The 23,341-nt window shown below is 33.9% G+C and overlaps 1 protein-coding gene and 1 long non-coding RNA gene across 3 annotated transcripts; one reads left to right on the top strand and one right to left on the bottom strand.

Moving 5' to 3' along the window:
* Positions 1 to 359: 359 nt before the first annotated feature.
* LOC111507614 (uncharacterized) lies at positions 360 to 2,158 on the bottom strand. Of its 2 annotated transcripts, XM_074175957.1 has the most exons (3): positions 1,904 to 2,158; positions 1,621 to 1,723; positions 365 to 1,366 (listed from the first exon to the last, which is right to left on the bottom strand). In XM_074175957.1, exons 1-3 carry the CDS (start codon positions 2,032 to 2,034, stop codon positions 1,346 to 1,348), a joined length of 255 nt encoding a protein of 84 aa, XP_074032058.1. In that variant the 5' UTR covers positions 2,035 to 2,158; the 3' UTR covers positions 365 to 1,345. The 2 variants fall into 2 exon arrangements, with proteins under 2 accessions (XP_074032057.1, XP_074032058.1); XM_074175956.1 differs by having other exon boundaries at positions 360 to 1,723.
* A 10,516-nt stretch (positions 2,159 to 12,674) lies between these two features.
* LOC141482518 (uncharacterized) lies at positions 12,675 to 20,618 on the top strand. Its single transcript, XR_012465573.1, has 3 exons — positions 12,675 to 13,436; positions 13,516 to 13,643; positions 19,870 to 20,618. It is a non-coding gene; the product is annotated as an uncharacterized lncRNA (long non-coding RNA).
* The last annotated feature ends 2,723 nt before the right edge of the window (positions 20,619 to 23,341 follow it).

Raw genomic sequence — 23,341 nt, 5'->3', positions numbered from 1 at the left:
TTTTTATAAACATATCTCATTCATAGCTAACTAAATGGAACAAAAAATATATACTGAATGATAAACAAATAAACAAAATATATAATCTGTAAAGAATAGAAGCAAAAGAATAGCAGCATTAAGAATTCATGTAGAGCGTGTAATAAGCAGGTTGAGAGAATTTCATATGTTATTGCCTCATGCATGTGTACATCACAGCTTAGTTCCGATAGTAGATGATGTAATAGTAATAGCATGTGGCATAATCAATATGAAAAACGTTTTAATAAAAAAATTAATGAAATTTTCAAGTGTTTTATTTTTGTTCATATTGGTGTGGCCACTCAGAAGGTACCTTATTTTCAATGTACAAACTCCAAATAGAATGAATGTAGGTTACAAGTAACTTAGCTAACTGACAATTAAAATTTCAACTTGCTTCTCATACTATGATTTATTTGATATTTTTACATATAATAGGAAAAATAGCATTACTCCAGAAGAGCATGCTTTTTTCCAAAATATTTGCACAATAGTTCTCATCATAATTTACAAAATAAATGTCTACTTCCTTTGATATTTCAAAATCATGATGTGCAACACAGAAAAGCCCTTTTTTTTATTTGAAAAATACATCTGCATTTGGACCCGAGCCATATATTTTGAGGATATAACATCTTTTGAAACATATCTACTTATGGCTTTCTCAGATGATGGACATTTGATTTCAATACTGTAATCAATACTCTCACCATCAGGAGATGCACCAAATACGGGATTATTAGGGTTTAAGGTCTTTTTTTTTCGACTTCTTTCAATACTTTTTTCTCTAGCAAACGCCCTCTTTTCATCGCCTCTGTGTCCTTTAATTTAATTGCTCCCATTATACTTTCACATAAAGTGCCTTCGAAAACTTTGCAGTGTGCTGCTTCATGCATCTTCGAAGCAGTAATCCTAGCATACAGTAGCTCATGCCACATCGGACAGTTATTCTGATCAATTGTAGCTAGATTAGCTTCATTGCAAGATGATGTGTCCATCATACTCCTGCAATAGTTGATGAACTCTTTGGCGTTAGCCGGTTTATTTGGTAGTGTATTTACTAAATGATGAATGGATAATTTTTCTACTACTTCTTTCCTTGTAGTATTTCATGAGTTGACTTCCCATGTGACCGATGCTTTTGCTATGGTTTATTAGAGTTGGCAGAAGGCTTCGAGTATTGGCAGATGGAGCAGGTTTGGCTTTTGAACTACTACCTAACTCTGTAACTCTTATATACTTTAGGGTTGTGCCTATCGTGGATAATTTGGACTTCTTCCAGTAACAGGGTCTTCGCTACGCCTGTGCAACCAAGCTATAAAAGCTATTGCATGCTTACATCCACCTGAAAATTAAAAATATATATAATAATTATATTTTCTGGATAAAACATGATCACATTTTGAAATCAGACTCTTATTTTTATGAAACAAAATGTATAAGTTGCAACTTGTGTTAACACTCATTCGTGCCCTCTAAATAATACTTTACCAATCAATTATATGTACCTAAATGTACTGCGCAATCTTCACATTCTGCAGAGACACTCTGTTCAGCTTCATCGCACACTGCTGTTACAGAGTAACACTTCTGTTTCACATTATGTTCGGGAGTAATACGAGCTTTCACTACACATATGTTTGCTTCCCTATTTACTTGAACATATCCAATAGCTGAATCGCCATAAGAATATCTTTCGGACCTAAAAAAACAAATATTATCAGGTTAGAATAAGAAGTGATTGTAAACATTTTTACAAACAAATTTTTCACTACATTATTTGAGGTTATGTACACTTTCTCAATGTTAGTAAGCAAATAACTAGAAAACTGAACGAAAAGCTGAAATCAAAGACACTTATACACAATAATTATTCAAGTACCTTGCAGCTTTGACGCCTCTTATCTCAGCTGAAGTAAAATCGGGATGATTTGCGAAAAAACTTGTCATCTTGAAGACATGTATTCTCGGCAAATTGTCAGATTGTGCCATGATAAATCCGGCTTCAGTCATTGTATTTATTTTCTGGGACGTTCACAGTAATGATAAAATGATAATAGCCAAATAACCGCTTGCAAAACTCTAATTAGACGGACAAACAATAATAGAATAATACAGAACAGCTTGTCAATAAATGTTGTTGACATGGACTTTGACGTCATCCTGAGATCCTACCTATCCCGTTGCGTTTTACCTAATTTGAATCTGTCTCGTAATTTTTACGTTTTCAATCATGAACTATTTAAAATTTATAAAGTATATAGTCATGTGAACCCATTTTCATTGATCTGGTATCAAAATAGATTGAGAAAAAAATTAAAATGAGCTATTTTATATTACATGCATATGACCTATTCAAAATACCAATAATATGCGCACCTGTTTTACCACAAAAAATTGGCTTAATTAATAGTTAAAATCATTTATTTGTTGAATATTTGGAGCAAATTTCAAACACTTGTCAGTTTGAAACGGCTTGGCCGATTTTCACAAATACAGCAGTGTTGTATAGAGAATTGGAAGGTTTTCAAAACCCCCTTAACATTAAAAAAAAGTTGATGTTGCCCTCTTCACACTAGGCTACGTGACCACAATAACTTTTATGCCAAAACGTAGTAAAATTAATAGGGGAGAGTGTGTACGAAAGAGCCAGTTTTGAAAAACATATAAAAACTGAACGTCAGGTGACGGTTATTGAATGAAATAGCTTTTTGTAAATGATTAGTTTGATAGTCATGGTTATCCATGACGGTCGGTCGATAGCCAAGCGGTTCGGCGTGGATGCTTTGTTCACTCACTCGAATTGACTGCCGTGTTGGTCGGTGGTTCAAGCCCTAGTCTGAACGATCGATCTTCACTTGCTATCGTCCAACCCGTGTTAGGAATCACACGTTAAAAGGTAATACCTCGTTAATCCTCAGCTCGCACAAGTTTCGACTTCTGATGGTTGTCGTTCATAGGGGTGCGACAGCTGGTTATCGGAAAAACAGATTTTAAACATATTTTAAACAGATCCAATCAAAATAAAATGAGAAACAATGACAGAAATTAGTAATATGGCAACTTAAAAAAAAGGGAAATCGGCTCTTTCAAAGCAACATGTGTATGAGAGAGCTGGGCATGTGCTATGAAAGAGCCGAGTTGAATATTGCTTAGTTCTATTAAAATCACAGTTATTCATCAGTTTCAAATCACAATCTTACAATATTCTTGAGCATCTTGATACAATTATAATTTTTTACCAATCAGTCTCCTTGTGACATAATTAACTAGTAACATTTTTGGCAAAAGAAATTTGTAACACCTTTAATGCAACAAGACTAATGTGCCCAATAATCACAAATCTTACACTGGTACCATTCTACTTTTCTCTTAGAGTATTCTCCATTACACACAATAGAATAAGTTTCATCTTGCTGTGAAGTAATCTTCTTGTTTTTCAATTCCAATAGATTAATTTCATCATCTGAGCTTGGAAATGAAGAAAACCTACCTATGTTGGCGCCGGAATCAGTGGATACATCCTGTGCCTTGGAACTTTTTTATATTTTGTTTTGTAGACATTTTCTTAACACCAACTTTTCTAGGTTTTTTCCGGGGCTTTCGATTTGTGATGTTGACGTCAAAGCTATGTTTTTGATAAACTATCTGCTTGTTCGACAATTGGAGTTCTTTGAACTTCTGAAGTGTTGTTATGGAAAGTGCTGTTCTGAGGTGTTGTCGGTCTCAAGTTTTCTGGTGTAGAATTATCTGAAGAAGCTGAATTAGGTCTGTCGGTCAAATATGATGCAAGGTACCTACGCATCGTTAGAAAATATGTTAGGCTAAAAGCTGCTAAATAGGCAATAGGCAATGCTAAATCCAATGCTCCAGAAAGCCCATTATTCAACATGTGCTCTTTATAATTTACCCGTGGAAATATAAACACGGGTGGTAGAGTACCACCTGCAGTAATAATAAAAAAAATTCGTCACGAGCGTACCTCGTTCAGCAGAAGTAACTTTTTCAATTTGTTTTGACTCTTTTTTCAGCGATGACTCTAGGAGGGGCTGAAACGGTACCGCCTCCTGTTCCGTCTTCATTGAAAATCATATGTGGTTGGAAATTATGCTTTTCGTAAAGGTTGGTCAGTTTCTCAAAAAATGTGCTGACGTTTATCTTGCTGAAGCTTGCCGCTCTGGACGAAGAAGTGCTCTAAGGCTTTCTGATGCTCAGGTCTTTTTGCTTCATCATGAATTTTCGAAGCCATTCCAAAGATGCAATTTTGTCAACATTCCATTTTGCTGGACAGCATTTGCCACAGCATATACTGGAGTGTAAACTCTCTTGTTTGTTTTTTCGTTAAGTCGTGGCACATTTTAGACGCAGTTTTCAAATATGAAACCAATAAGTCTTTTTGATGTTTAGAAAAAATGCTTTTGTTTAAGTAACACATACTCCTCCTCAGAATTCTGAGCCTTTTTAATAATTTTCGCCAAATAGGCCCTGAATATGCCAAAGGTTGATGCCGTTTTATTTATAGATTGGTTTTCGGCAAGACCCTCCTTTACAGCCTCTCCTATTGCGGCAGTTTATTTAGCTTGAAGTAAATATAATATTGAAAATACACCAATTTGAAACTAAACGTTTGTAGTGTATTGAAAGAGCCAATTTTCGTGCCATGAAAGAGCCGTCTCTTTCAAAGCCTCCACAAGTAGCTCTATCAAAACATTTTGTCATAGAAAATACAACTATTTCGCGTAAACATTATAACATCAATATTATCGTACAATAATGTTAAATATATGCGAAACAATACAACATATCAATTTATCAATTCATGCTGCGCCTTTCTTTGTAAAACAAATGAAATAAACGCAAAAGAACTCACTTTTTGGTCCTAAAATCTTTGATGTGGTCTAGTGACGCCATTCGTTTTCGCAGATCTGTCAAATGTTTATGGATGACAGCTATTCAGTGTTGCCATACAAACATTAAAATTAAATTATGGTAGGATTTTGGTTTCCCTACCTTTTCACCTGAATATAACCCGACCTCGATAGATTGTTCCTTTCAAAAGTTAAGGGAGGGAAAGGACTTTTTACGTCCTCACTGTGTATTAAGGTTAATGTGAAACAATTCATTAATTTCTGCGTATTCGAATGCCACTTTTGTAATAATGAAAAACAGCGAAGGAACATTCACCAAATTAATACACCTGAGTTGAAATATGAATTACAATTTCCAAAAAACTGATTCATATTTCTATCAAATTCGGTTTCTACCTATTACTCCCACGATTGCGATCTTTCTTTTCGCTTGAACTTTCTCTGCTCAATTGAAGAACGACAAAATCTCACTACTTAAGCTTTTCTAACAAATCCCAGGACAATGCTATCAGATAAATAAAAAATCGAAATTTCCCCTAGAAGCCCTTAACTTTCCTGTTTATTCTTTTCTGTTATTGTTATGTCCATCGAAACAAGATATTTTCATAGTATTATGGGATTTGAATTGCCGTATCAGATGACCAGGAATAGAGGAAATGCTCGCCAAAAACAAGATTCACTGTCCAATTGTGCATAAAATCAGGTCTATATTCTACTCCAATTTCAGAACTGCATTTGGCAATAATCTTCTTATTTGATCTTATTGTTATCCGAATCAGTGGTAGTCTTTGCAGATGAGGGAAGTTCTTCGAAAATATCTTTTTTAATGGCAGTTGATGCAACGAAAACAAATTCAATGATACATGGCTCTACTAAGAGTTGTAGAAAATTTGTTCAATGTAAAAGTCAAGAATTTTTCAGTAAACAGATTTGCCAGATATCCTCTGGCGCTATTGTAAAATTTGTTATTCCAGTTTACATTTTACAAATTCTTGGAATGTTTTATGTTCGATTTTGTGTTACTAATGTGTAGTTTCAGAAGAGGTGTTAAGTATTTTGCCAGTCAATACTTTGGAGAAGGAAAAAAAACATACGATTGAACGAAGTGGAATTTTTTTGTAGAATTTGAAAAGGTAATTTTGGATTTCAATAACTTCTTTCTATAGTTCTTTCATGAAGATGACTTAGCTGTAGCCGGTTAGGAATCGTCATTAGTTTCAGATGTTCCTTAGTGAAAGGTGTGAGAGTTCAGTCACTTTTTGATTGTTTGTAATTTTCGGCCTATGTTGTGGAAGTCAAGAGGATGAAAAAGTCCACCCAAAAGAGGGTGGACAAACCCTCAAACATTTTTGTTTTGCTTTTAGCGTTTTACTTTTGACTAGTCCAATAAGTTTTCTCACGTATTTAGTCTTGTAATTATGTATGTGTGAAAATTTTAGTGATGAATAAAACTATTTCTATGATGAAATTTGTGAAAATTCATTTAGAATATTCAGATATGAGCTTTATTGATTGAAAGATCAGTTTTCTGGTTATAAGTCAAGGATTCATGGGATCTTATTTTTTAACGTACGATTCGTAGCACTGGTCAAACGACACCATCATCTGAGCAACTCACATGACATACTCGCGAGGCTATTATTTGGTACCTGCATCCACTATATAAGACTAACTGGGACTGCAAAGAGTTGAGATATTACATCTTGCTGAAACTATATCTATTCGTCAGTGATATTGTCATCGATTTCTGTGATGTCTGTTATAGACATATCGTTCTCCGAAAGTTCGTGATAATTTACACTATGATTGATTCATACAAATAATTCACATTGGATATAGAAAACATAATGAACTTGCGAATGACATGCAAGTTACTCATGATTTTCAATCTCTCATAGATTCTAGATGGTGAAAATACCCAAAGAAGGTCGAAAAAACTGTCTTTCCTCCACAAAAATTGACTTTCGTTCAATGGATATTTAATTATACAAAAAAATACTTTTTCCTATCCAATTTGTATTTCAACCATTCATTATAGAATTGAATCAGATATCATACACAGGATCGCTACACAATATAGTATGCGAAAGAGGTGAAATTTCACTTACATGGAACACTGTCATCCTCAATGGCGGACATCTGATATTTCGATGCCTCATTGCCTCTTCAGCACTAATCTGGATAACATTACAAGATAAAGAACTTACTTTATTAAAAAAAAATTACGATTTTTTGTCGCGGATGAGTTGAATCTACTAATTTCATTGATGACAATACGTAATGACATTCATTCGCTCATTTGATTCATTGTGGCTGTGGAATTGGCCGCGGTGGTAGTGCGTCCGACTCACGATCGGAAGGTCGTGTGTTCGATTCCCGCTTCGACCAGATATTTTTCTCGAGAGAATATATCTGGTTGAAGCTGGAATGATTCTGCAACCGTGTTAGGAATCACACGTTAAAAGGTAAGACCTCGTTAGTCCTTAGCTCGCACAAGTTTCTCAACTTCTGAGAGTTGTCGTTCGAATGGGGGCGACAGCTGATTAACGGAAAAACAGATTTTTTTAGACAGATTGAATTCCACCCATAGGAGTCTTGTTAAAATTGGAAGGAGTTTATTTTTAGGAGAGACTAATTTTTGGGAAAGAAATGTTTGGCTTCCTATTTCTTCATCTCTATACAGCACTTTTTCCTATTCTGTTTGTACTCCAAACATTTGTTATGGAATTGATTCAGATAGCGTTCACAGGATTGCTACACAATATATTATATGAAAGAGGTGAAATTTCACTTACTGTCCTGAAACTTTTTTTCACGACTGGACTTCATTATTGATCTTCTTTATTGCTCAGAAACGAGTGACCGTTTGTGCAGAGATATTTGTTTCTTCAAAGCTTTTAAAATGAGCTTCAAGATTTCGGGATGCAGCCTCCTGATACCGCCCCTGCGAAGGTGAATTTAATGCGTAAAGAAGTAGTTCGCTAAGGTTTTGTTTTTCCATCTTCATTCACTTTCGGAGATATTAGACGGTATTGAGACTTTTCGGACATCCAGTATATTAAGTAGTGTAGCGTTATTGTAGATGATATTTGTTTCGATTATATTACGAATGCTTGGAGTACAAATTGAATGGGAAAAGTGTTTTCCGTGCAATTTATTCAATTGATTTTTATTTCAATTTGTTTTTGAAGAAACTTCTATTCAGGGTGGGCCATCGAAAACTTGACATGGAGGTTTTGGGTACTAATCTTGCAAATCCGGAAAAACGATCAGGCAGGTCGATTTTTATTGGGAGGAAAACAACCCTTGAAATTTAATAGGGAATAGGTCGCACATAGTTTGAAAGATCTTGGAATTCTCTAAACAATGGTGTATATTTTTTTAAATTTGGACGTATTTAAGAGAGTTCTTTGCGATAATTAAATTATTCAATATTGTTAATAGCAACAAATTGTTGTACGCCACTGCTCAGTTGGAATGTATTTGGAACTCTTTCATTTGTTTCTTATGCTACTGTTTTGTTAATTTTTTAGTTATTCTCTGATAAGAGGACTGTTACAATTGAGAAATGGTTAAAAATTCTGTTACTATTTCTCATTTTTATGTTAAAAGTGATATCTACATTATTACTAGTAGTGAGTGCTGTAAACTGTTGCTAATGGAACAATGGTTTACACAACTGCAGAGAGAGTTGAGTTAATTGAACTGTACTGTGGAAATAGACGTTGTGCTGCGAGAGCCGCTGAACTGTTCAATCAGAAACATGGGAAGAATATTTCGCGAAAGTAAGTTTTCGATTTAATTTCACGCAACTGCATCTGAAGCAAATAAAGAACGGCAAATCGAACCACCAGTAACAAATGAGGCAACACAAGTGGCAATGCTGGGCCATGTTGAGTTTGACCATACTTTGAGCACAAGAAAGTTAGCATTTGTTTCCGGGGTGTCACGAATTAGCGTTCGGCGTATTTTAAAAACCCAAAAAATGCATCCTTACAAGATTAAATTAACGCAAAAACTGAATGAAGATGATTTCGATCGACGCTTGCAATTTTGCGAGTTGGTTAGGGAACGAGCGGTGGAAAATCCATATTTTGTTTTCAACATTTGCTTCAGTGATGAATGTTCTTTTTTTCTAAATGGCACAGTTAATCGCCATAATCGTCGCTATTGGGCCGATTCAAATCCTCACATTTTTCATGAAGTGCATACTCAACGTCCACAAAAATTAAATGTATGGGCTGGAAATTTTGGTGACCGTAATGTTGGCTCATTGTTTTTAGAAGGCATTTTAACCGGACAAATGTATCTGGAGCTTCTGGAAGATACTATTGATCCCCTTCTCAGTGATATTATTGAAATTGATCACAATTATCGGGAGGATCTGTTGATATTTCGACAAGATGGGGATCCTCCGCCCTATGCTCTGCCTGTTCGGCCGTATTTAGATCAGACTTTTCCGGATCACTGGATTGAGAGGCGGGGCACTATCGAATGGCCACCACGATCACCAGACCGTTCGCTGTTAGATTTCTTTCTGTGGGGTCATTTGAAAAGCAGAATTAACTGTACTGTTCCTGTATCTTTCGAAGATTTACAGCAACGAATCACAAATTAATTTCGCCAAATCACTCCAGAAATGCTCCAAAATGTTCGACAACCTTTCCAGCAGAATCTTTATTATTGCATGGAAGCTGGAGGTGTCCATTTCGAGCATATGCTAACATAAGAATAAAGTAAATAACTTCAACTCTAAATTTAATATGGTTCGTCCAAATTAAAAAAAAAATACATTGTTCTTTAGAGAATTCCAAGATCTTTTAAACAATTCACTGCTCCAGGGTTGAAGTGACGACGCTGTAAATGGGGGAAAAACTGTCCCCCTCCCAATAAAAATCGACCTGTCTGAGCGTTTTTTAGGGTTTGCAAGATTAGTACCCAAAACCTCCATGTCAAGTTTTCCATGGCCCACCCTGTATATGATCTACACATGTTCGCACAGTTTTTACTGAAGTTGATTCGGTTCTTCCTTTCTTCGGATTTTTTTCATTTTTACATTTTTACGTTACTGCAGTTTCGTCCTATACGTACAATTTTCAAACTTATACAATAAACTTTATTTGTATAAGTTTGAAAATGTACGTATAGAACGAAACTGCAGTAACCTTGGTTACAAATGAAAGTGGTAAAAACATAGAAAGTTTCATTTCTCTTTTCTTCATTATGATTTCCTACCCCGTTGTAACGGCTACATCCTACAATTTACCTTAATTGATTATGTGTTAACTAATTGGGACATCACTGTAGTAACTGTTTTCGATGAACCTATACTCATGGATCACCTATTAATATCTGTTAAATATTTTTATAGCGAAAGAGTGAATTACAGAAACAAACAAACACAAATGTTAGGAACTTAGAAAGAGATTTGTTCAACATTAATCTTAATTTAATAGTTTGTAACTTTTCATTCAACAATACAAATGTGAATCAGGTTTATAATTATATTAAAGAAAATTGTGAAAACATTTTGAATGAAATCGCACCTTTAAAAAGAGTTACTTTTCACGAAGAAGATCTGCCTTGGTATGATGGTCAAATCAGAAGGCTGAGTAAAGAAAGAGATTTTGCTTGCGAGTTATTTAAAAGAAATGCCAATGATGTAAATTGGCATAATTATAAAAATAAATGTAATGCTTTCGTAAATATTATAAAGGTGAAGAGAAGTCAATTTTATGTTAATCAGATTGACAGCAATAAACATAACCCACGTTTAATGTGGAAAACTTTAATTCATTTTTTGTAAATAGTATTACAGACATTATTTCTGATATTGAAGATATTGGATTCACCTGTCACATCGACTACGTTGATAAAGAGGGTTTCAGTGATTTTAAAATACTAACTCTCCAGAATTGAAAGTAATTGTATCCAATTCAGCAAAGAAAGGATCAGAATTAGATGCAGTATCGAGCAAAATTATAAAAAGTAGTTTTGATGTAATGGGACATGTGTGGTGTCATTTTGTAAACACCTCGTTACAAAATGGTAGTTTTCCAGATGATATGAAAACCAGTACAATTATGCATATCAAAAAAGTTCCAAACACAAAAAAATCTGATGAATATCGGCCAATTAACACTTTACTTTGCACTGAAAAATTGTTAGAATCAATAGTATATCAACAACTGTTGGAATATTTCAATGAAAAAAGCATACTATTCACAAACCAATCAGGTTTTAGATCCAGACATTCATCCGTGAAGTGCGAATCCACACTTCAGCGTACAGTTACTGAATGGAAAGACAAAATGAGTAAAGGCATGTACACTGTGGCAGTATTTTCAGATCTCAAACGTGCGTTTGAAACGGTTGATCGTAAAATATTAATTAAAATGCATAACGGGTTGGAACCACTGACGGGTTGTCTGAGAAAAAATTGTCTTGAATGATGGTTGGCAAACTTTAACTGAAGTTTTCCCACTGAAAAAGACAATAACTAAAGAGCAATTAGGTTTTCAATCAAGCAAAAGAACCTTATGATGTCGAGGATGTATGTAAACATTAACAAGGGTGCGGCAGTATCCTGTAATTTATAGCCTTCTGATAGCATTTGTTTCCGGGGTGTCACGAATTAGCGTTCGGCGTATTTTAAAAACCCAAAAAATGCATCCTTACAAGATTAAATTAACGCAAAAACTCAATGAAGACGATTTCGATCGACGCTTGCAATTTTGCGAGTTGGTTAGGGAACGAGCGGTGGAAAATCCATATTTTGTTTTCAACATTTGCTTCAGTGATGAATGTTCTTTTTTTCTAAATGGCACGGTTAATCGCCATAATCGTCGCTATTGGGCCGATTCAAATCCTCACATTTTTCATGAAGTGCATACTCAACGTCCACAAAAATTAAATGTATGGGCTGGAAATTTTGGTGACCGTAATGTTGGCCCATTGTTTTTAGAAGGCATTTTAACCGGACAAATGTATCTGGAGCTTCTGGAAGATACTATTGATCCCCTTCTCAGTGATATTATTGAAATTGATCACAATTATCGGGAGGATCTGTTGATATTTCGACAAGATGGGTATCCTCCGCCCTATACTCTGCCTGTTCGGCCGTATTTAGATCAGACTTTTCCGGATCACTGGATTTAGAGGCGGGGCACTATCGAATGGCCACCACGATCACCAGACCTTTCGCTGTTAGATTTCTTTCTGTGGGGTCATTTGAAAAGCAGAATTAACTGTACTGCTCCTGTATCTCTCGAAGATTTACAGCAACGAATCACAAATGAATTTCGCCAAATCACTCCAGAAATGCTCCACAATGTTCGAAAACCTTTCCAGCAGAATCTTTATTATTGCATGGAAGCTGGAGGTGTCCATTTCGAGCATATGCTAACATAAGAATAAAGTAAATAACTTTAACCCTAAATTCAATATGGTTCGTCCAAATTAAAAAAAAATACATTGTTCTTTAGAGAATTCCAAGATCTTTTAAACAATTCACTCTCCAGGGTTGAAGTGACGACGCTGTAAATGGGGGAAAAACTGTCCCCCTCCCAATAAAAATCGACCTGTCTGAGCGTTTTTTAGGGTTTGCAAGATTAGTACCCAAAACCTCCATGTCAAGTTTTCCATGACCCACCCTGTATATGATCTACACATGTTCGCACAGTTTTTACTGAAGTTGATTCGGTTCTTCCTTTCTTCGGAATTTTTTCATTTTTTTGTTTAATAGAAATAGTAGGCCAAAAACTATTATTTTTTGAAAATTATCGCTTTTAAATTATAACCGTAGGAATATCTTGCTAAGTAGAAACCGAGACACTTTTGATCAAGAATAAAATTCAGTGTTTCTTTGACGTACGTTTTCCGACACTGACAGAAAACCTGAGACTTTTTTGGTTAATGTTTCATTTTATAATCCTAGCGGTGGATCAAAAAAAACGGCCTCTCATATTTAATGAAGCGAAATGACCTTCAATCGTGTGATAACAATCTGTTCTGGTTGATGAAATTAACATAAGTGACAAAATGGGTGGAAAATAATGCAAAACATTCCCACCAAACTAACCATTATTCAACACCATTTTCGTTTTGTGCTGAGATGTCTTCTGCCTAGATATGATCATGTTGCTGTATTCAACAGCAGCTTAATCCCCATTTTGGCATTAGAGGTGTACATTACACAACAAGAGAGACTGGAGATTCTTTGATAAACGCTCAAAAGATATATTAGGGCTGTAAGTACCATATAATACGGGATCTTGTTACTCGTCCTCAAATGCTTTTACTGGCATTAATGGCAACGTATATGTTGAGTACAGGGTGAAGGATATTAATGTGCAGATGATTTAAGAAAGATACTTATTGAACATACAGTGTGTCTCCGATGGTTTACATTTTGTTTTGAATTTAGATTAAGAAAAATTATCTTTCGCCAAGCATGACATTTTTTGTAGAGCCACAATTGAAAAAAATACTCATACGAAGTTGAACTGAGGAAAGTTTCATATTTTTATTACCTGGGATCCGAATTAGGTACTAGTGAATTTTAACAAATTTCATTATTGGTCTTGAACGTGTTTTAAGATTCTTAAAACTATCTTTACTTTTCTAGCCTTACTGAAAATTGTTCTATTCAAGAGTAAATCTGGTTGAAATGGAGAAAATTTTGGAAAGATTCAACTGGGTTATAAAACTTGTTACTCAAAGAATTTCGATTCATGACGTATTGATTTGGTTCAGGTGTGTATTTCACCGAAAGTTTTGAATGCAACTAAATATTCACAACTGCAGAAATTTTTTCAACACAGTAATATCAGGATAGATTTCATACCACATATACACCCAGAAAAATTACAGTAGATATTTCTTATAATTGGCAGAATCTATCAAAAAAAATGGCAAAAAATCACTTCAATCCTCACGACCTAATTGAAATTTGTTTACATTCTTCATTAGAAAAAGTAGTCAAACAGTATACGGCCACAACTAACGATAATGAAAAAAAAAGCAAAAATGAAGTTTCAACCTAACCTAAACCCTTTGAATCCTAGTCACACCCAGAAACATTTCTCTAAATCGACCAGTAAGGTGAATGCAACTTAAACTTAACCTATTGAAAACGCTTTTCTTACATCAGAGCAAAAATACCTTCTCTTAACGCACATTTCGCTAATCAAGTTGTCATCATCACGTACCCACACAGTAGGTTCTGATAAATGCCTGCCAGAAAACAACAACTTTCCTGGCTAGTACCACTCTGGACATTGAATCAACCGGGGAAGTAGTTGTTTTCTGGCAGGCATTCACCAGAACCTACTGTGTAAGTAAATAGGCAGTACGTACGACATATTTATTTTCTAATATGTACGTGGACTGTTAAAAATATTAGGTGGATGTTAATATTTCGCAGGATACGTACATTCGATTAGAGATTTTTTCATTTTTCTATATTGGTATACTCGTCTCGAACATATGTTCACAATTTCAGCTGTTTAGCTTGTTTAGTTTGTTGAGACATAAAAGTTAGAATTACTACAAACAATTAAAAGTAAAACTGAACTCCCTTATTAATGCAGGCGGTGACTTGAAATGTATAAAATATATACAGGATTCCCAAAATTATCAACAAACAGAATGTACAAAATAAGTCAAAAAACTAATCCGGAACTGCACTAAACTAGAATATAATTCAGACAGTATATTTGAATATTGAAGGTTTATTATCAAATATAACTCAATTAATAGCAGATGTTTGCTGTTGCAATCCTGCAGTGATTCTGCTCAGTGAATCTAGAACAACAACTGATATTCACGATTTTGAACTGGAAATTAGTAATTATACACTTGTTAGATGTGATTCAGACTCTAGATACACTGAAGGCCTTGTTATTTACATATGAAGAGGAATCCAATTCGTACATTATGAAACATTTATTCACAGAAACAATTATTGGTGTAAGTTTAAGTCATTCTACATTCTTGGAACATCTGGAAAGCATTTGTTCTGTAAAAACCTTCGCATAGAATTAGTCCGTTATTTCAATTTGAATTTTACTAATCTAAGGCAATTTATGTCAAAAAGATCAAAGGAAGTTTTAATACATATGGTATATCTCGGAAAGTAACAACTTTTACAAGAATTACTAATAACAGTAAGCCCTTAATTGATTTTCTATGTTTTTTACCATTTTTATTTGTAAATAACGTTACTGCAGTTTCGTCCTATACGTACAATTTTCAAATTTATACAATAAACTGTATTTGTATAAGTTTGAAAATGTACGTATAGGACGAAACTGCAGTAACCTTGGTTAGAAATGAAAGTGGTAAAAACATAGAAAGTTTCATTTCTCTTTTCTCCATTATGATTTCCTACCCCGTTGTAACGGCTACATCCTACAATTTACCTTAATTGATTATGTGTTAACCAATTGGGACATCACTGTAGTAACTGTTTTCGATGAACCTATACTCATGGATCACCTATTAATATCTGTTAAATATTTTTATAGCGAAAGAGTGAATTACAGAAACAAACAAACACAAATGTTAGGAACTTAGAAAAAGATTTGTTCAACATTAATCTTAATTTAATAGTTTGTAACTTTTCATTCTACAATACAAATGTGAATCAGATTTATAATTATATTAAAGAAAATTGTGAAAACATTTTAAATGAAATCGCACCTTTAAAAACAGTTACTTTTCACGAAGAAGATCTGCCTTGGTATGATGGTCAAATCAGAAGGCTGAGTAAAGAAAGAGATTTTGCTTGCAAGTTATTAAAAAGAAATGCCAATGATGTAAATTGGCATAATTATAAAAATAAATGTAATGCTTTCGTAAATATTATAAAGGTGAAGAAAAGTCAATTTTATGTTAATCAGATTGACAGCAATAAACATAACCCACGTTTAATGTGGAAAACTTTCATTCATTTTTTGTAAATAGTATTACATACATTATTTCTGATATTAAAGATATTAAGTAGATACGTAGATAAAGAGGGTTTCAGTGATTTTAAAATACCAACTCTCCAGAATTGAAAGTAATTGAATCCAATTCAGCAAAGAAAGGATCAGAATTAGATGCAGTATCGAGCAAAATTATAAAAAGTAGTTTTGATGTAATGGGACATGTGTGGTGTCATTTTGTGAACACCTCGTTACAAAATGGTAGTTTTCCAGATGATATGAAAACCAGTACAATTATGCCTATCAAAAAAGTTCCAAACACAAAAAAATCTGATGAATATCGGCCAATTAACACTTTACTTTGCACTGAAAAATTGTTAGAATCAATAGTATATCAACAACTGTTGGAATATTTCAATGAAAAAAGCATACTATTCACAAACCAATCAGGTTTTCGATCCAGACATTCATCCGTGAAGTGCGAATCCACACTTCAGCGTACAGTTACTGAATGGAAAGACAAAATGAGTAAAGGCATGTACACTGTGGCAGTATTTTCAGATCTCAAACGTGCGTTTGAAACGGTTGATCGTAAAATATTAATTAAAATGCATAACGGGTTGGAACCACTGACGGGTTGTCTGAGAAAAAATTGTCTTGAATGATGGTTGGCAAACTTTTACTCAAGTTTTCCCACTGAAAAAGACAATAACTAAAGAGCAATTAGGTTTTCAATCAAGCAAAAGAACCTTATGATGTCGAGGATGTATGTAAACATTAACAAGGGTGCGGCAGTATCCTGTAATTTATTATAGCCTTCTGATTGTATAAATCATGGAGTACCGCCTCGAAAGCTCGAATTTTATGATCTCAGAAATGGAGGTGGACATATTCAAAACATCGCAAAGAAAATATTCGTTATGGCATTGAGTCTAATTTGAGAGAAATAAGGTGCGGAGTGCGGCAGGGTTCAGTTCTTGGACCATTACTTTTCTCATTCTATATAATTGATATCACTAAACATCTCGGCACAAATTACGCTCGAATGTCGAATTGAATCTTTATGTGGAAAATTAGCATCTGGATGTCATGCAATCAGATAGATCTCTGACGACTTGGGTTACCGCTGCCAGTACTGTATAGGTACTTTGCTTTGATAGAATCACACATGAGGTATGTGATCGCGATCTGGAGAGTATGTCGTTCATACGTATCTGCTAGTGTATTGATTAAACATAAAAAAGGTTTGAGATACATCTGTAAAGTTGAACAGTGGAGAGAACTGTTCAAACGACACAAAATCTCAACAGTCTAAGACCTCTATACACTTGAGAGTGACAGCCTCAGAATGAAAACAAGTTACACTCACAAATATCCCTTAATCTTAATACCAGGATGGTTCCAAAAGTACCCGGCCTGACCTAGAGATGGCGGTAGTTGTTTGAAAAATATCACGTTATTAGAAAGTACATAATCTACAAAGAATATGTTTCAAGTTTGAAGTGGCTGCGTTGTTTAGTATTTGTTTGGCAGCCAACAATAGCGAACGTTTTCGGTGAATTTGTGAAAATGAAGAAAATTGGTCATGGTTATGTGGTACAATACTTTTATTTGAAAGGCCTCATCCCAACTAATCGGAAAGCTAAATTGAATTCTACTCTGAGTGAGTCTGCTCCTTCGTTTACTACGGTAAAATGTTGGTTAGCAGAGTTTAAACGAGGACGTACGAGCTGCCAAGACGAGCATAGCAGTGGTCAAACAAATGAGGTGACGACTCCAGAAACGGTGAAGAAAATACACAAAGCGGTTCTGAATGATAGTCGACTGAAAGTGCGCGAGCTAGCAGACACAGTAGGCATTTCAAAAAAGCTGTGTGCAAGATGGGTGCCCTGTTTACTCACACTCGACAAGAAACAGTGTCGTGAATATGTTTCAATTGAGTGTTTAACGAAGTTTCACAGCATAGAATTTTTGCGTCGTTTCACAACAATGGATAAAACTTTACACTCGAGACATAAGAACAATTAAAACAGTGGACACAAAAGGAAGAACCGGCTCCAAAGAAAGCGAAGACCGTTTCATCTGAAGGCAAGGTCATGGCATCAGTTTTTTGGGATGCGCATGGGATAATTTTCATTTACTATCTTAAAAAAGGTAAAACTATCAACGGCGAGTATTATGTGAACTTATTGCAACGTTTGAGTGAAGAAATCAAGCAAAAACGGCCACATTCTGCTGAGAAATATGTTTTGTTTCATGAAGACAATGCACCAGCTCACAAATCCATTATCGCAATGATCAAAGTTAACGAATTCAAGTTTGAATTGCCACCTCATGCACCCTATTCGCCAGATTTAGCCCCCTCGGATTATTTTATGTTCGCAAACTTGAAACAATGGCTCAGTGGTCAAAGATTTCCCAACGATGAAGAAGTGATTACGGCAGTTAATGGCTATTTTGAGGAGCAAGGCAGTTCTTATAATAAAAACGGTATCGAACTTATTGAACGTCACTGGGAATAGAGTGAAGAGTTGCAAGAAGATTATGTTGAAAAATAAATACATTTTTTTTCCAAAATTTTGGTGTTTTCTTTATTGGGCCGGGCACTTCTGTGACCACACCCGTAACACGAAATAAAATACGCGCTTCAGGCTGCTTATACCCTCCAATGTTTTGATAAAGGATTCGTTCATCTGTAACTGGATTAAAGTTAATAATCATCATACCGTTGACCATTCCATTCTTCTACGAAAACTGGAAGACATAGGTATAAGAGGATCATTATATGAATTACTAGTACTATGTTGTTGTATCGCTGCTGTTCCAATGTTTTGACAGAATCAGAATCAACGGAAAAAATGTTTTACAGCGCCATCTAGTGGCGAGTTACAGAAAAATTGATAGCCTAAAAACCTTCTCTATGAAAAATCACTTATACACGTCAAGTTTCATCACGATCGGTTGAGCGATGCAGAAGTTTATCACGTACCAACCAACCAACCAAAATTTTTATATATTAGATTAAAGAATTATCTAACAGGCCGTGGGCAAATATTAAAATTCAAAGTAAAAACAATTCGGACAAAATCCATTACATTTATTATTATTCACAATATACCCCAACGACGTACTGTGTATGGAAAAAAAGTGGTATAATCACAAGCTTTGCTGACGGTACTGTCTATTTTTATACAGATAACAACTGGTATGACCTGAAGAATAAAATTCAAACAGACCTCAATAAATAAAAAATGTGGTTCGACTATAACCTCTTATCAATACATTTCGAAAAACACACTATCTACCATTTAACTGTTAAGATACATTTATTCCCACGTTTGATATCACTTCAACAAAATGTACAATAAAATCAAAAGAAAAAAATAAATATTTAGGAATCATCATAGATTCACATCTTCGGTGGAATCAGTATATTAGCTATCTATTGAAAAACAGTGTGATTCATCCTATATATATTTAAGTATGTGACGGAGTACTTGGACCAAAATCAAAAAATCATTTTGTACAAAAGTCTTGTTGAGTCACACTTGAAATACAATATTCTTGATTGGTGCGGGGTCTGAAGAAGAAGAAGAATATATTTATTGAAATAGGTAATCCTAATACACATTATTATATAAACCATATTACTAACATAGAAATTGAAAATAATCATATAAAAAAACTCAAAATGCAGATATAGTTCAAAATTGAAAATAAAAATTTTTAGTTGGTAATTTATTGTATGCATCAAACCCTTCGAAAAATAAAGAATTCATGGCCTATTTTTTCTGCATAATGCAAATCAGTATAATTTCTTGTGGCATATTTGTGCACTTCTGAATTTAAACTAACAAATTCAGAAAAATATGAGGGTGATAAGTTATTCAGAATTTTATATATGAATGTCATAGTTAAGTAATACAACCGTAAAGAAACTGGTAGCCACCGCAAAGTTTGTAACATAATTCCAATTTCAGTGAATCTATTACTTTTAGAATAATTCGCATACGGCGATTTTGAAGTTTTTGTAATTGGGATGTTTGATTTAGATTAAACAAGAAAACTTACCTTGATGCATTGGAAGTATCCCAAAGAAGAGTCTACAAAATTATTCTAAATGAAAATAGATACTCCAGTGATCAATTATATAACGAGACAAAAACGTTCATCTGAGACAAATATATTTTGAACAGCTGAATATTGCAGTATCCCAAAAAAATTGACCTTCACAATCTGGATCATACGTTTTCTACCAGAGGAAAAAACAGATTCGTCCAGCCGCTAATGAACAAGTCAGTAGTCCAGAAAAGTCATCAATTTTTGGGTCCAAGAGCTTTCAACACTCTTCCTGATGAAATAAAAATTCAACAATAGATATCAAAATTCAAAAGAGAGTTGAAAACCTATGTATATCAGAGGAACCGGAGAGAAATTCACCAAATAATTGAAAAAATTAAAAAATAACATCTTGCAATCATAATAATACACAAATATACATGATATTTTCTATGTACTTCTGTTTCATTCGTTCTGCTCGACTGTTTATTCATTTGTGAACATTTTAGTTGGATATAATGACACCTTCTCCATCAAATCCAATTATTGAAAACTGGTTGGTCGATATTTCAATACTATTTATTTCATTATTGAAATATTTCAACATGTCATTGTAAAAATGTAATATTTCATTAATTATTATTATTTAAGTGTTTATTGTTATCATCTGTCATATTTATGTTATCACGCACAAGTCACTTTTGTGATATTGTCTGTTTGTTCAACTCTGTTCTCTATTAAATGAAACCTATGTATGTGATGATATATTCGTGAATAAACATTATTATTACTATTATTATTATTATTATCTGCTAACTATATTAAGGAACATTTCATGTGTTACAGAACTGACAAAAATTTACTGCTTGATTATTCAACACTTTTCCTTTAGATTTCAATATTTTTTTAATGCTATAAAATTCTCACATGTTCTATCGAGAGCTGATCTTGAATAATATTTCAATTATCGATTGGCATAAAATTTATTCATTGAATGAATGAGCGTAATTAAAAAAAAATGAATTCTTAATTATCCAGGATTCTTTCAGTCAACCCACTCGAGGTTTATTTTTCAACATGCGTAGGTATTAAGTTTCGTAAGAAATACTTTTCATCGATTAAACACATGGATGAAGTTTGTTTCTAATTCGAGTCTTCTAATTGTATTCATTGTGCAAAATTATTTCATTTTTGGCGAGCTCAAAAACATATTGAGGTAACTGCCATCTTCATCATTTCTGTTTTTACTATCACCCACTCATAACAAATAATTTTTATTATGATATTGTATACAGTATTTTTTGACTCGAGAATATGGTGGAATAAATCAATCGAAACGTCGGATTCAACTCGAAACTAAATTACTGCAAGCTGACCTCTTCACGATACGGCAATATATCACTATTGAGACAATAGAAAGTGTCACCACTTATTAATTGGCCTATTTGTGTGCAACCCCAGGTCATCCCGAATTCCTCATTTGGGTGTGGATATTATCACCCGTAATGGGCGCAACTTTGCGGTCTCTTCTGACCAAATTGAGACACATACATCACTTCTCTCAAAATTGCGAACAATGTCTGCAGATGGAGACAGATAAATGCTGTCTGCATGTCTGTCCGCTCGTAGGAAGTCCATTGTCAATTGTTATCTCATCTGCCGGTCATCATTCTGGCGATTTGTACAAAGGTGGACGCTATCTATTCATCAGGAGTTAACTAGAACAGGGAGCTGAACTGTTTATAGGCTCAGGTACACCGAACAAGTGGCGAATGTTTCATGACAGTTGTTAAGTTCTTCGAAAATTTGCGACATTGTTAAAAACTGTTCAAATGACTTTTTAAAATATATGTTTTTATACAAGGTTTCCCAATAACGGGTTGACTGCCGACCATATTTTTGAGGTACTTCCGGATGCCGTTATGTTTTATTCGTTTCAATAAATTGATGGATGTAGCCGTTACTACGTGGTAGGAGATCATAATGAAAAGAGAAATGAAAATTTCTATGTTTTTTACCACTTTTTATTGTAACTAACGTTACTGCAGTTTCGTCCTATATGGACATTCTCAAACTAATACAATGAACTCTAAACTCATTGTATTAGTATACAAACTATTGTATTAGTTTGAGAATGTCCATATAGGACGAAACCGCAGTAACGTTAGTTACAATTGAAAGTGGTAAAATACATAGAAATTTTCATTTCTCCTTTCATTTTATTTGTTTTTTTGCAATTCGTGTCGTCAATTAAAGTCTGAATAAATCTATAGGTCTGCCTCTGCCCGGAAACGTTCTCGATTTTTTTTTTAGTTTAAACTGTTTCAATGTACCTGTTTTTGTCCACTAGAAATTCTTTTGTGCATTAGTAGAAGTTGAATTAGTAGTCTGGTTCACATGTACTCGATTTAGCTGTTTTTGGTGACATGTTTCAGCCCTGTCCAAAAATTACGACCAAGGTGTCATTCGATTCGTATTTTTGCCTAAAAAGTTCAAGGAAAGGTCCAAAAACGCGCCGATAAAAATTACAAAAGTTATAAACAATTAAGTGAAAAAAAAATGGGGCTTTGGTTTTTCTTAATATCTCGGAAAATTTTCGAAATTTTGGAAATTTGAAAAAAGATTTGAAAAGACCAATGAATTTGCGTGAAAAAAGTCCCGACTCCCGAAACTGTATCTCGATTATTTATAATTTTTACAGAGCCCTGAAAATAGAGCCAAAAGCGGGTAGTCTGACTTCCGCGCGCCTTTCGTCACTCTGATATAAAAACAAAAAAAAATATTTAAACATATTAAATGTAGATATTAAGGAATGAAAAAATTCATATGATGTTGGGATACATCAATAAACAATAATCCGTAGTCAAAAAATTTGTATCCCAATTTTAACGTTAATTATAAATTTGTTAATTAATAACTTTTTCTGAATTGAAAGTTAATATAAAAATCCCTATAATTATTAAACTAAAACCCTGGCATTTTTTTCCTTTGGTGAAGTTATCCTTGATAGGCAAAAAATAGATAACCGTTGCCAAAATAAAAAAATTGTTATTTTCTATTTTTTATTAACAATTGAAAATTATAATTTTATAAAAAATACATTACAATTTTTTTTATTTTTCATTGTTTAAATGTCTCATGGCTAAAAACTAATTAATAATATTTTTTTTAAATTTTTTACAGCTATTGTTAATAAATTTATCTTAAACAAATACATTGTTTATAAGCAATTTGAAAATTTCTTTTTTGCATTATGTTAATTGAAAAAAATCATTATTTTTAGAAAAAAATGGTTTCTTAAAAAAATTTCCAGTGCAGCTGAAACTTTTTCTAGCCAACGCCGAATGAATAGTGATCTTTACAATTCAGGCATACACAATAATGCCCATATACTCCGATCGGAATTGTTGGCGTTCAACCTGATAACTAGTAACGATAAATTCTGTAAAATATTTGACGAAAACA

This window comes from Leptinotarsa decemlineata, unplaced genomic scaffold (assembly GCF_025532065.1).
Source record: "Leptinotarsa decemlineata unplaced genomic scaffold, Ldec_3_MD MMD2_tig00001393_RagTag_RagTag, whole genome shotgun sequence".
NCBI lineage: Eukaryota > Metazoa > Arthropoda > Insecta > Coleoptera > Chrysomelidae > Leptinotarsa > Leptinotarsa decemlineata.
The sequence above is the reverse complement of the archived record's forward strand: the minus strand, read 5'-3'. Positions and strand labels throughout refer to the sequence as shown.

Bases quoted from the DNA above. Each gene is read 5' to 3' on its own strand.
- LOC111507614 (XM_074175956.1), bottom strand. From the start codon at position 2,034: ATGACTGAAGCCGGATTTATCATGGCACAATCTGACAATTTGCCGAGA. The intron at 1,724-1,903 runs GTACTTGAATAA...TTGTTTTTTTAG, and splicing joins AGAGGCGTCAAAGCTGCAAG to GTCCGAAAGATATTCTTATG.